At 44.3% G+C, this 14,227-nt stretch overlaps 1 protein-coding gene across 1 annotated transcript in view; it reads left to right on the forward strand.

The window, feature by feature from the left end:
* The window catches only part of LOC103725517 (vomeronasal type-2 receptor 26), a 25,671-nt gene extending 24,504 nt beyond the window's left edge, over positions 1-1,167 (forward strand). The window contains 1 exon segment of the mRNA XM_017795514.1: positions 191-1,167. Coding sequence (XP_017651003.1) covers positions 191-1,167 — 977 coding nt within the window.
* The last annotated feature ends 13,060 nt before the right edge of the window (positions 1,168-14,227 follow it).

Raw genomic sequence — 14,227 nt, forward strand, 5'->3', positions numbered from 1 at the left:
TAAAAATAAATAATGTGTAAAAACTTTTTCTTTGGGCTTTTAATGTCACTCATTCCAGCCCTGTCACTACAAATAATTCATAAATACATTAATGGTGAGCTTGTCAGAGCACTTGATGCTTGGTGTGTCTTCCTTCAGAGCTATTGATGTGACCATCAGGTTATGAACATGGTATTTGTGTCTCCCACAGACATGAAGAGCTGTCTCCTGTGCCCCAAGGAACAGTACTCGAGCCACAGCAGAGACCGCTGCCTGCCCAGGACAGAGATCTTCCTGGCCTTTGATGAACCCCTGGGACTGGTACTCACTCTCGTGGCCATCTTCCTGGCTGGTCTGGCTGCGCTGGTCCTCGGAGTGTTCCTGAAGCACCGCGACACGCCTGTGGTGAAGGCCAACAACCGAGCCCTCAGCTACGTGCTCCTGACCTCCCTTTTCCTCTGTGCCCTCTGTCCCTTGCTCTTCCTCAGTCGACCCTCTGCCACCACCTGCCTCCTCCGCCAGACCACGTTTGCCATGGTGTTCACCCTGGCTGTCTCCTCTGTTCTGGCCAAGACCCTCACAGTGGTCCTGGCCTTCAGGGTTACCAGGCCAGGGGACAGGGTCCAGGTGTGCCTGAGCCCCGGTGCCTCTAGCTCAGTGGTCCTGGCTGCTTCCTTAATGCAGGTTGTTCTCTGTGGGGTCTGGCTGGCCACTTCCCCACCATTCCCAGACAGGGATATGGTCTCAGAGCCCAGCCACATTGTCATCCAGTGCCAGGAAGGTTCTGGTACCGCCTTCTCCTGTGTGCTGGGCTACCTGGGCCTCCTGGCAGGGGGCACTTTCTCTGTGGCTTTCCTGGCCAGGGGTCTGCCAGATGTCTACAACGAGACTAAGTACCTCACCCTCAGCATGCTGCTCTTCTGCAGCGTCTGGATGGCCTTCCTGCCCCTGTAGCACAGTGCCCGGGGCAAATCCACTGTGGCTGTGGAGATCTTCTCTATCCTGGCCTCCACTGCCGGGCTTCTGGGTGGCATCTTCATCCCCAAGTGCTACCTCATCTTGCTGAAGCCTAAGCGGAACACACCTGCCCAGGTCAGGTGAGGACACCAAACTCAGTGGGGAAGGCAGAATGAGGTGATCTGGAACAGGTGTCACCCTGGGTCTGTAGCACAAAACCCACTGATCTAGTCCTCAAGGAAGACAGCAGGACCACAAGGTTTTGGTTCACTGCTTCTGTTTGTTTTTGTATTTTTTTTTGAGACAAGGTCTCCCTGTAGCCCCAGCTGACCTAAAACTCACTATGCAGACCAGGCTGGCCTGGATCTCATAGAGATTGCCTGCATCTCCCTCCCAAGTGCTGGGATTAAAGGCAGGGGGCACTACACTGGGCAGCTCACTGGTTTTGCATGGATTAAAATGTACTTAACAGACAGATCACGAGTGAGGTGAGATACACAGAAAAACTGTTGTGTGGAGGTGGTGGGCATATAGATGTCACTGATGCAGACCAGGCTGGCCTGGATCTCATAGAGATTGCCTGCATCTCCCTCCCAAGTGCTGGGATTAAAGGCAGGGGGCACTACACTGGGCAGCTCACTGGTTTTGCATGGATTAAAATGTACTTAACAGACAGATCACGAGTGAGGTGAGATACACAGAAAAACTGTTGTGTGGAGGTGGTGGGCATATAGATGTCACTGACTGTTCTCTTCACAGCTCAGAGTATCTGAACTGGTTGGGTGGGTGGCAAAGTGGCTCATCAGGTATTTGCCAACAAGTCTGATAGCTTGAGTTCAATCCACAGGACCCACATGGTAGAAAGAGACAACTGACTCCACAAAGTTGTCCTCTGACTACCACCTGTCCACCATGGTGTACGTGCACACACATGTTCACACATGCACATCCATACACACATGTGCACACGCACATGCACCATTTGTACTCACACATCATATGCACACACAAAATAATGTAAAAATTATTTTTAAAAAGAAGGTTTGTAAAAGCTGATGGGATGAGGAGGAGGGGGAGGGGGGAGGAAAAAGCAGGAGGAGGAGGAGGAGGACGACGACAATGACGACGATGACAGGAATTGGTGAGGATGTGAGAATTTGAAACCGCCACTCACTGCCATGAAAGTAAAATGCAAATTCAACAGACAGGTCCTAGATTTCCTTTATTTGGGCAGTGCTTTGGATTGAACCTAGGGCATCTTTCAGGGGGGGCAAGTACTCTACCGCCGAGCTACAACCGCAGACCTTTTTGGCAGTTACCATGTGACTTGGCAATCTCATTCTTAGGTATATACCCAAGAAAAAGGAAAACACATCCACCAAAAGTGCAAATGAATCTTCGGGGAAGCTTTAATCATAAGGTAAAAAGTGGAAATCATCTAAATGCTGATAGTTGATGAATGTTCAGCGTGGCACATCCATCAGCAGAACTTTATTTGCAATAAGAAGGAAAATGATACTGTTTCCTGTGTTCTACAATATGGATGAACCTTGAAAACATGCTGAGTTAAGGAAGCCAAAGAAAACCTTGTACTGTAATATTCCATTTATTTGAAATACCCTGAAGACACAAACCCATGGAGATATATCTGAGGCTAGAGGTTTCCCAGGACTCGGGGATGGGAGATCGGAGGTTGGGAGTGAAGACCTAAGGAAACAGTGCTTCTGACGAAATTCTAAAATTCGCTTGGTTATGGCTGCCAGTTTCCATGAATGTACTAAACACCACTACACTGTCAGCTCCTTTCACGTGTCTTTTTTTGAGCAACGTCTTTCCATGTAGCCTTGGTACTTGCTATGTAGCTCAGGCTGATCAGAAAACCATAGAATCCTGCCTCAGCCTCCTGAGTGTTGAGATTACAGGTGTGCTGCCACACCTGGAAAACTGCACTTCAATTGAATGAAATGTATTCCATGTGAATTATATCTCAATAAAGCACATATTAAAAAGAATTATCTATCAATTACAAAATGTGGACTTTTATTATATTATGTTTTTTAAAATGATCAAATATTTTAAATGAAGTAAGTTGCTATAGGCTGAAATAATCATCATTGATATAAAGGAGTTATTGTTGATTTTTCAAAAGATTTATTTATTTTTATTTTATGCATGTGAATATTTGCCTGCATGTTTGTATGTCTACAATGTGCATGTTTAGTGCCCACAGAGGCCAGAAGAGGGCATCAGAGCCCCTGGTACTGCAGTTACAGACATCTAAGCCATGATGTGGATGCTGGTCCTCTGCAAGAGCAGCCAGTGCTCATATTCACTGAGTGATCTATCCAGCCCTGCTGATTTGCTTTTAACTTTAATAAAGGGATTTTGGTTTTTAGAAAATGGTACTTAACTTTTGGAATTATACACAGCATCTGAAATGAAATAAAGTTTGGGAGTTGTTCTCAAATGACACAAAATGGCCCCCTTCTGACCTCCTAGAGCATTGCACATCACAGGTGCACTTACATGTAGGCAAAACACTCATACACATCAAATAAAAACATTAAAAACTTAAAACCTGTGGCAGTGGTGGTGTTGAATGCAGGACCCATGTCAGCTCAATTAAACAAGGGCCCAAAGAGGAAATGAGAAATAGGTGGCGGGCCAGCACTAGATTGAGAACTATTTGAGACTGATTCTGTTATAGGACAGAGTTCATAAAAAAATCACCAACACCACTTTAAGAAAAGTAGCAAGGTAAATTTTAATTTTCGACCGTGTGGTTGATGAAATTAACCAATTTCTTTTAACTGTCAAGGTCAATTGAGGATTTTGTTCTCAGAGGTCCCTTGGGCTTGGGAGGAGCCTCTGGCTCCTTTAACATTCCTTTTACCAGATTTTGTAGCTACATGAGGATAAATCAAAAGCCTTACTTAGCTTTCCCTTGGAAGCTTTGAGAAATTATTTTCCTCTGTGTTGACCCTCATCTTTGAATTGGATTCTGGTTTGAGTCCACCTGGTAGAGCCTCCTTGAATAAGGACAGATGAGTCACCAGAGTTACAGGAAATTTCAGAAGATACCTCATAGTCCATGGAGATTTAGTTGACATTGGAAGGCAAGGGGAAAATATTGTCTTTTTAAATCCCTCTGAACATGGTAGTATATGCCTCTGAGTATAGTTATTAAATATGTATTGGTCAGTTACACCAGTCTGGGACTTTAACTATTGCATAATATGTAGACAAAGCTTGAGCAAAAACCCAGTGTTCTTAAATAAACTTTGATTAGACATATAATTTGTTTTTGCCGGCCCTTATAATTGTTAATAAGAATAGATCAATGGCTCTATTAATTCAGTGGAAGTTATAATTGAACTTTGACTTTACAATTATTAAGATAATTTATATCATCTCCAAGTCTAACCTTTTACTCAAAGTAGAATACCCAGATCCTCAGAAGTTTCATAAACATGCTCGTTTTCTTTTTCATTCTGGAAACATCCAGTCATCTTAATCTTCATACCCAAATCCTTCTTTACTAAAACCACTTCCACTTTCACTTTCTCCTAACATTTTACTTATTGATTCTCTTTCCTTCCTTCCTTCCTTCCTTCCTTCCTTCCTTCCTTCCTTCCTCTTTCATGTGTGTGTTTTTATGGTGTGTGTGTGCTTGTATGCATGTTCACATGTGCATGAGTGTACATGCATGTGTGCAGTGCATTTATATATGCATGTGTGCATGTTCACATGTGTATGCATGTGAACACATGCATGAGTGCACATGCACATGTGTGCATGTATTCATGTTCACCTGTGTGTGAGTGCACATATGTGGTGTGTGTATGAATGCGTGTTCACATGTGTGTGAATGTATGCATGTGCATGGTGTGGTGTGTGTCTGCATATTCACATATGTGAGCACACATGCACATGTGGTGTGTGAATGTATGCATGCTCATGTGTGTGAGTGTACATGTGAGGTGTGTGTGTGCATGTATGCATGTTCACATTGAGTATGTGCATGCATGTGTATGTCCATGCAGAAGCCAGAAGGTGACTTCAGGTGTCTTCCTTGACTGCTCCCACTTTATATACTGAGGTAGGGTCTCTTCCTGACCCCAGAGCTTGCCAAGTCTGCCTAGTCTAGGTAGCCCTGGGATCCCCTGTATCTGCCTCTGGAGTGCTGGAATGGCAAGCAGCCACCACACCTGCCTAACTTGTGCATGGCTGCTATAGATCTGAACTGTAGTCCTCATGCTATGTGGCAAGTGCTTTATCCACTGAGCCATCTCCCCAGCTACCCCACACACATATGCAAGCTATTTCTTCAAACTAATCAGCCTAGTGTCCAGGGAGAATTACTGAGAGAGGAAGCCTGGGACACAGAATGTGCAGTTCCACAGCCTGGAAAGGGCCATCTCTCATGGGGCTTCTTTCTAACCCTTCATTCTTTTCAGCCTCCCTTGATTACATCTTTCTGAACATTTTCCTCACTATAAGAATTCAGAATATTTTAAGCAAAGCAGGACTGATGTGCTGCAGCCTGCCCTGGAGATGGCAACATTGAGAGGTCTCGTTTTCCCTGGCATGCCACTATTGAGTGGTGACAGTATTCAGTCACAAGATGGACACAAAGAATCAACAGGGAGAGCTTCTGTAGGGAGATGTGTTCAAGAAAACTGGAAACACTTGACAGTTTAGGGCACTGGATAGAAAGAAAGAAAGAAAGAAAGAAAGAAAAGAAAAGAAAAGAAAAGAAAAGAAAAGAAAAAATGATGGAAAGAAGGAAAAAAAAGTTACTCAGACCCAGCAGAATCTCATGATGGCTTGGTAGTGACTGTGTTAGGGGTCAGGAATTCTGGGAACAAAACATAGATTGTCTCTTTAAAGAGATGATTATATATCCCTATCTCTTTAGCATGACTTAAAGCGGATCTGCCTTCCGAAAGAGTGGTTCTTTGGCCAAGTGACCGACTGGCCTATCTGAATTAACTCTTTTATTGTAGCTTGGAATGTTAGGTCTCCACCATGCCAGAGACATAGCTTTCCCTAATGAGCTTCTGCAGGACCCTGATCTAGGCCACTGTAACATCCTGCCACCACAAATCCCAGATGCAGGACATGGGGCTACAGGATTTTATGTCTGCCCTGCTGAGGTTCAGTTTCCTTTGGGCCCATCTCTCCTTTCTATGCCCCCATTTCTCCATTTTGGAATGGGAATATTTGTTCTGTGTTACTGTACTTTGTAAGTATACAACTTGTTCTTTGGTTTTACAGGGGCTCACAGCTCAGAGTTTGTCTCAAGTCTCACAGGAGTCTTTTGGACTTGGACTTGTGGAACTAGTAAGACAGAGGTTTTAGAATATTCCCATATTGCACACCCATCCCACCATCTAATTCCAGAATGTTTTCATCATTCAAAAAGGAATCCCATTCCTAATCCTTGTGAGCCACACAGTACTTCAGTTTTTAGAAGCCTTGTTTTTGAAATTGGGGTTTTGAGTTAGACTTCATTTGGGAAAAGGTTTCTCCTGCTTAGAAATGGTTTGGAAACCTCCTGGCTCCAGGTTGCCTCCCAAAGGATCTAGACTTATGGTAGCCTGCAATGGGTGGTATTGCTAATCATAACTCTATGGGCAAATAAAGTCAACATTCTCTCAAGAGACATTTTGCAAGTGGTTCACAGAGTTATAAAAGCATAAAGGAGCCATCGATGCCTTGAAGGCCCAGATCAGTTTTAACTATCAAGCACATTAACCAGATGACCCTGTGGCATTACAAGTGTCTAATTTACAGTAAGGAGAATAACAAGCCCTGGGCACCTCCATTGTGTTTTCCCACCTGCAGCTGTGTCTCACAGTGAACAGTCATAGGCAACGCTCCACAGACCTGCAGCCAGCAGGTGACAACTTAAAACTCAGCCCTGACCACCCCATTAAGGCAGCCCTTCCTGTGCTCCAGGGATTTTCTATTTTCAGGTCCTGTTTTATTTTTTCCTAGGCACTTACGCTTCTAACAAATGTCTGCTCTGTTTACTGGTTTGTGCCTGCCAAACTGTGGGCTCCTGATGAACCAAAGCCATGCAGTCCACTCACTGATGTCCCAGCCTCAGAGCCTAGAACATCTGCCATACACAGGCATTCATTAGCCACCTGACTGGTGTATATATAGTGCTCGCTTTCGGCCCAAGGAAGAAGGTCCTCAACTCTTCCCTCAACCCACACCCTGTACTCTTCCCATGTTGAGCAGTCCCAACCATCCCCAGATCCATCCAGAGCTATGGAACTTTCTTTAATCATTTTCTCAGCTCCCATATAAAAGATATTTTTATTTAGCCCTAGCTGGTCTAGAACTCTGTATGCAGACCAGGCTGGTCTTGAACTCAGAGATCTGCCTGTCTCTGCCTCTGAACAGTAGGATTAAGTCATGCACAACCATTTTGGTCTAAGTGATATATTTCAAATTTTGAATTTATATTATATGTATGAGTGTTATGCCTGCATGTATGTAAGTACACCCATGTCATACAGTACCCGAGGAGGTCATAAGATTGTGTCAAGTCCCCTAAAACTGGAGTTATGGACAGTTGTGAGCGATGATATGGGTGCTGGGATTCAAATCCAAGTCTTTTGCAAGAGCAACTAGTGCTCTTAACAGGCTCTCTCCAGTCCCTACATTATATTTTTGTTTTATTTTATTTATTTATTTTTTATTCATTTTGAGACACGGTCTCCCTCTAGCCCCAGCTGGCCTGGAACTTGCTATGTTGACCAGGCTAGCCTCGAACTCACAGAGATCTGCCTGCCTCTGCCTCCTGAGTTCTGGGATCAAAGGCCTGTGATACCATGCCCAGCTTATATTTTTGAATAATTTTTTGTGCATGTCCCAAACATACCATTGGAACGTCCATAGGAGCATACAGCAGACTTGGTATTAGAATTCAATGCATCTTCTAAATATATACTGGCACAAAATTACAATAAGACTCACTCTTAGTACCTAATATAGTTATTTTGTTTTGTTTTAAGAGGGTCTTTCTATGTTGCAGAAGGTGGTCTGGAACTCCTGAGAACCATCACATGATCCTCCTACCTCAGTCTCCCAGGTACTCAGAATTACAGGTATTTGTAACCATGCCAAACTATTCTGTTTTTTTATTTCCTAAATTTGGGAACCCTATCTAGCACATATTTTGTAGACATTTACATTTTAAACATCTATTTATTTATTTATGTGTTTGAGTGTTATACCTTTCATGCAGTACCCCCAGAGGACAGAAGAGGGCATCGGATACCCTGAAACCGAAATTACCTGTAGAAACGCACCACAGCATCCACTCCCAAAAACTGAAATTAGACCAGGGACCCTTGGTATTTTTCTGCTCAAGAGCACTCTCACTGCGCTCTTGAGAGACTTTTCTGGACGCTCAGAGTTTTAAGTCCACACAGAGTTTACGCCTATGTAGCGCTCAAGCAGTGAAAAACACAGAGAAATTTTCCCATCATAATAGGAAGAAAGCAAACACAGCTCACCCAGTCACAGACCTCCTTTGATATAGGCAGAAGTACGAAGGGGGGGGGGGCAGATATACCTGTCCTGCATCCCAAGGACAACTGACTGGTCGTCTTCGCTGCATACTGGGAGCAAAGTGCCCCCTCCTCAAGCCTGCATATCAACAAAGTCCAAAGAAGTCTGTTAGCTCTTAGTGAGCCAAGTGTCAGGAGCCTGTTAACTATTAGTGAGCAGAGTGCTATTGTCCTTAAAGGGCAAGGGGGTTAGCTACAGTTACAGACCGTTGTTAGCCTCCTTGTGGGTGCAAAAGCAGTCAGTGCTCTTAACTACTGAGCCATCTCTCCAGTCCCAACATTTATAGTTTAAATTACTTATATGTGATACAAATTATTTAAAATATGCTAAATATGGTACATACAGATACTACAAGTGTTCATTGCTTACCTGAAATTTAAATGTAACAGCTTTCTGCATTTTTAGTTAAATTTGAAAGACTACTATAGGCCAAGGCTACACTGAAAAGTACTTATATGAAAATGTTTACTCTGCTATAATTGTATGAAAAAACTTAATATACCAAATCTTAAACTCAAATTTCCAAAAAAGAAAGAAAAAACACACTGTTATCTGAAATTCAGGTCTAACTAGGCTTATTTTTATTAATACTTTATTATTTATTTATTTTTAATTTATGTCTGTGAGAGCTATCCCTGATGTGTACAAGTGCACCCATGTTGTGCGGTGCCCGTGGAGGACAGAAGACAGCATTGGATCCCTGGAACTGAAGTTATCAATGGTTGTTAGATGCCATGTGGGTGCTGGGATTTGAACCCAGGTCTTCTGCAAGAACAGCCAGTTCTTGCAGAACAGCTCCTAATTGCTGAGTCATCTCTCTGGCTCCTACACAGACCTATTTTTAAATAGCCAACTCTGGCAGGTCAATACTGAGACACACCGTACTAAATATATAAAATTTTAACACACAAGAACATGTGTAGTAAAAACAAACAAAATTACAGGAAACTGTCAATCAAGAATTTCTGCACTTTGGCACCTACGGGTACAGGCTACCCAGCAGATAGAATTCCACGCTCAGCTTTCTGGACACTTTCTTAATTGGCAAGACCCATTTCCCATGGCGACTGAATTCCTGGTCCACAGTTACTCTAGGACCTTGTAGGGAAGGATGCACTTGGGGGTGATACATGTAGGGACTTACTTTGAGGCCTCCTGGGAACAGATTACTGGGAGTTATGGACTTAGAAGGAGTTCTGGAGATTGTGGCCAACCACACTATGGTGAGGAACTTTGGGAGTTGTACACACTTGTCGTGGGGTGTGCTGGGAGTTGAATTGGGGTGTTTTTTGGCAGGGGTAGGGATGATGCTTCAACAATTCTGGCCAGCCCATGGGGGCGCAGGGTGCTGCAAGTTGTATTTCTCTGGGTGGCAGTATGCATTGTGTCAGAGAGACGGAAAGGGATCCTGCATCTCCTCCTTTTGGACATGAATACTGGCCGGGAAGGGGACTGAGGGAGACGGGAGTCTACTGCCTGAGTATGTTGTTAATTCTTACTGTACACAGTTTTAATGTAGCTCAGATTGGTCTCTAACTTGCTATGTAACCAAGGATGCCCTTGGATTGCTTATTCTCCTGCCCCCACCTGCCAAGTGCTGGAATTACAGACATACAAGCCACCACACTGAGCTTGCACCGAGTCTTGAGTATATGTAACTGTAGCTGCTGCTACTGAACAGGTTCCTGATTGCTTTACTCACAAGATGTAGCCTTCGGTTCATTCACAGACTCCAGCAGGAGCTGCAACCTTCTGGAGAATCTCATATAGACACATCAGCAAGAAAGTGAGAGTCAGTGCAACAGTCATCTTAGAAGAGAACCAAGTTTTTCCTTTTAGAGAGTGAGTGCCCTACACAGCTTCCAAGGTTATCTGGGAAAACCTCTAGTTGCCATAGCCTACATCTGTGCTTAAAACATTTTCCCTGGGCGGGGTATGCTGGCGCACACCTTTAATCCCAACACTCAGGAGGCAGAGGCAGGCAGATCTCTGTGAGTTAGAGGCCAGCCTGGTCTACATAGTGAGTTCCAGAACAGCTGGGGCTACAGGGAGACCCTGTCTCAAAAAGACCAAAAAAAAATTTCCCCTTCCTGTTCCCCCTCCACCTCCTCCTTCTCCCTGCTTGCTGGCCTCAAATTCACTATGTAGCTGAGGATGATCTTATACTCTTAATTCTCCTACCTCCACCTCCTGGGTACTGGGATTATTGCATCACCTCTTCCAGGCCCAGCCCACAGAACTACTATCTCCTCAGTAAAACTGGCCAACTGAGCATGGTGTGGTGATGCATATCTGTAATCCCAGAATTTGAGAGCCTGAGGCAGGAGGATCACCAGATCAGGGCTGACCTGGTCCATATAGGGGAACCTGTCTCAAAGAAAAAGTGAACATGCAGAAACTGGAACTTGAAAGCTATAAATGTGGATGGGAAGGGCCAGCTGTGGTGATGTGGGATGGGGAGAGGAGAGGGAGTTCAGGCACTGCAGGAGCAGTGGGAGGGCAAGAGGGGGGTTGTCAATGTCACAGCTAGCCGAATCCCAGAGAAAGGAGGCTGGAGAGAAGGAACAAGTCATTCATTGCCTGTGAGCATTGCCTAGTGCATTGGGGTCAGGCGGAGCCTTTCATCCCTAGGTGGCTCCAACTGTTATGATCAGATGTTTTTAGATCCTCAGTTTAAAAGAGCCTTAGAGTTATTGGAAAGCAACGTACCCTGCTTGGGGGAGCCCCTGTGCCACAGCCCTCAACCAATGTGGTAGAAACCTCCACAGCCCTGAGAGCCAAGCAGGGCAAAAAAGGGAATGTTACTAAATTGATCACCACCTTGGAGCAGGAGAGAAGGCTCAACTCTTAAGAGCACTTGCTGCTCTACCGAGGACCCAGGTTCAGTTCCCTTTTGGATGATTGTAACTATCACGGCTGATTTCCTCCATTCTCGCCCCCATTTGATTGATAGGTTTTAGATTCTATGCCCCATCCATCTGCCTTGAGTCGGGAATCACCTGCCAGTTGAGCAGTCTTTTCTTTGAAGATCAGTAGGACTGTCATAATGACAACTGGCCACTTAAACACTTCACAGATGCTTGGGGAAACTCTACTCCAGCTACAAAGATTGCTCTAGTCATGATTGCTTCTGAGCATATAACTTCTGCTTCAAGAGGTCTTTTCAAATGTTTGTGCTTTGCCAAGTGACTCAAAGAGTAACTTCCTCATATTTCAGAAACCATATCCTAGGAACCCAGCTTTTCCTGTATCACTTGTGGCAGGTTCTGTCTCTATGTTTTTGTTTTATTTTTCGAAAGATGGACTCAATATGTCACCAGACTGACCCCAAACTCCTGAGCTCAACCAATCCTCCTGCCTCAGCCTCCAGGAGAACCTGCTACAACAGGTGCAAACATCTGCGCCCAGCTTGCTGCTGGGTTTTCATTCAACTGTTGATAATCACACAGACAGGTGAAGGCAGGTTAGAGCCAACCAGGAACAACTGCAACTCTGGAGGATGCAACCAGGTCACTGCCCTGCTGTTCTCCTGCTGGTCAAGACCCTTAAGAATCTGACGAACATGTTTTTTCCCCTCTTCCTTGAAGGCACAGGACTTTTCCTTTTAAGGAAAAGTCAATAAAATTATCTTTGCTCTCTTTACACCAATGCCGTATAATCAATAGCCACCACCTTTCAATAATCACACTGTTTTAGGGCTCATGAAATCCTTAGACTAAGTGTGACCCAGTCAAATCTCTTCAGACATTTGTGTATGTGAAAAAAATGTACGTAGGAAGATTTTTGCTTTTCCCTCACAGGACAATTCTTACCATTTTTGCTGTTTTCAGGGTTGCTTTAGTGAAAGAAAGTTCCAGAATAAAATGAAATGTCTTTTTAAAATGTAAATTAAAAGTCTCCTTTAATTAATGTTTGAAATAATGGACTTAATTATATTTTCATGTACGTATGTCATGTAACTGTTAGAAAATGACCCTGTCTTGAAACTTTTTCTCAGCTTCAAAATAAGCCAGTCTATCCCCCCTCACTCTGTGTATGTGATATGCTTGTATATAGGCATGTTTTGGCATGTGTTATGGGCATATGTTGTGGGACCCTGCTTTCCCATGGGAAGCACATACCTCAACTTGCATATGTTTATATGGAGGCCGGAAGTTGACATCAGGAATCATCCTCCACCTTATTCACTGAGGCAGGGTCTCTCAACAAATCCAGAACTCACCAGTATATCTAGTCTTAGTTGCCAGCTTGCTCTGGGGATCCCTTCTCTGCCTTGTGAAGCTGAAATTACAGGTAGGCCACCATGCCTCGCTGGCATTTACATGGTTTCTGGAGACCCAAACTCAGTCCTCATGCTTTCCAGCAGAAGCTTTAACCACTGCGCTATCTCCCCAGTCCCCGGTCTATCCTCTCTTGAAAGAGCGAAATCATGACCCAGCCTCAGCTTGCTTAGATCCTCTCCGTTCACTGTTCCATGGATGCTTGATGTGTATTGATGGAAGTTAGTCTACCCTGAACTGGAAAATGGTGATGTTAGTTAGCCACTAAGTGAGGTGGGCACCATTAGGGGCAAGTCCTACATTAATACATCTTCAAAGTGTTCTTTCCTTTTCTCAGCCAAAACTTTTTGGAGAAAGATGAGCATGCCTGGAAGGTGTCAGGACAGGCATCTTTAAGACAAGTTTAACATATCCAAAAATATTCCTGTTTGCCATTTTAGCCTTCCCAACATGTGCTCCATGACCTTGAGTAAATGCTAACAAAAATGTGCCCATCATCCCTTCTTTTTAAGGTGTGTGTGTGTGTGTGTGTGTGTGTGTGTGTGTGTACATGTGTGCAGGTATCCATGGAGAGGAGAACTTCGGATCCCCTGGAGTGGGAGTTACAGGTGGTTGTAAGTGGCCTGATGTGGGTGCTGGGAACTGAACTCTGGTCTTCTGCAAAAGCAGCAAGAACTCTTAACTTCTTTTTAAAATACTTTTTATTTATTTTTTTTTTGTCTTTTTGAGACAGGGTCTCCCTGTAGCCCCCGCTGTCCTGGAACTCACTATGTAAACCAGGCTGGCCTTGAACTCACAGATATCTGCCTGGGACTAAAGGCGTGTGCCACCACGAGTGCTGGTGACTAAAGGCGTGTGCCACCACGCCTGACCTATTTATTTTTATGCCTATGAGTGTATTGCTACATGTGCGTAATGCACCCATATTGTGCAATGCCCACAGAGGTCAGAAGAAGGCATTGGAGTCCCCTAGAACTGCAGCTATGGAGGGCTGTTAGCTGCCGTGTGGGTGCTGGGATTCGAACCTAGGTCCTTTGCAAGTGTCAGTGCTCTTAACCACTGAGCCATCACTCCAGCCCTGGCTCTTGTGAGGCATCTTTCTAGTCCCCACCCGTCCTTCTTGAACTTGAACTTTAAGCACACTCAGGAATGCGCCCACTCCTGGCGTGCTTGTCTATACTGAGACAGTACAGAAAAGCACAGAAAATCTTGAGGATATGAAAAGGCAAGGAGCCCCTCACTGCAGACTCTGGTTGAAGTATTTTTCCAGCAGAAAAGGAAAAATTCTAGCCCAATCAACAACTGCTTAAGGTCTTTCTCTCAAATTTAAAACTAGCAATTTCCTAGGAATCTCACCAGAAACACCCTTTACAGGTAAATGATAAATTCCTTTTGAAACCCTAGTGGAGTCTGGTTTTACCTTA

This window comes from Nannospalax galili, unplaced genomic scaffold, assembly GCF_000622305.1.
Source record: "Nannospalax galili isolate Female #2095 unplaced genomic scaffold, S.galili_v1.0 scaffold649, whole genome shotgun sequence".
NCBI lineage: Eukaryota > Metazoa > Chordata > Mammalia > Rodentia > Spalacidae > Nannospalax > Nannospalax galili.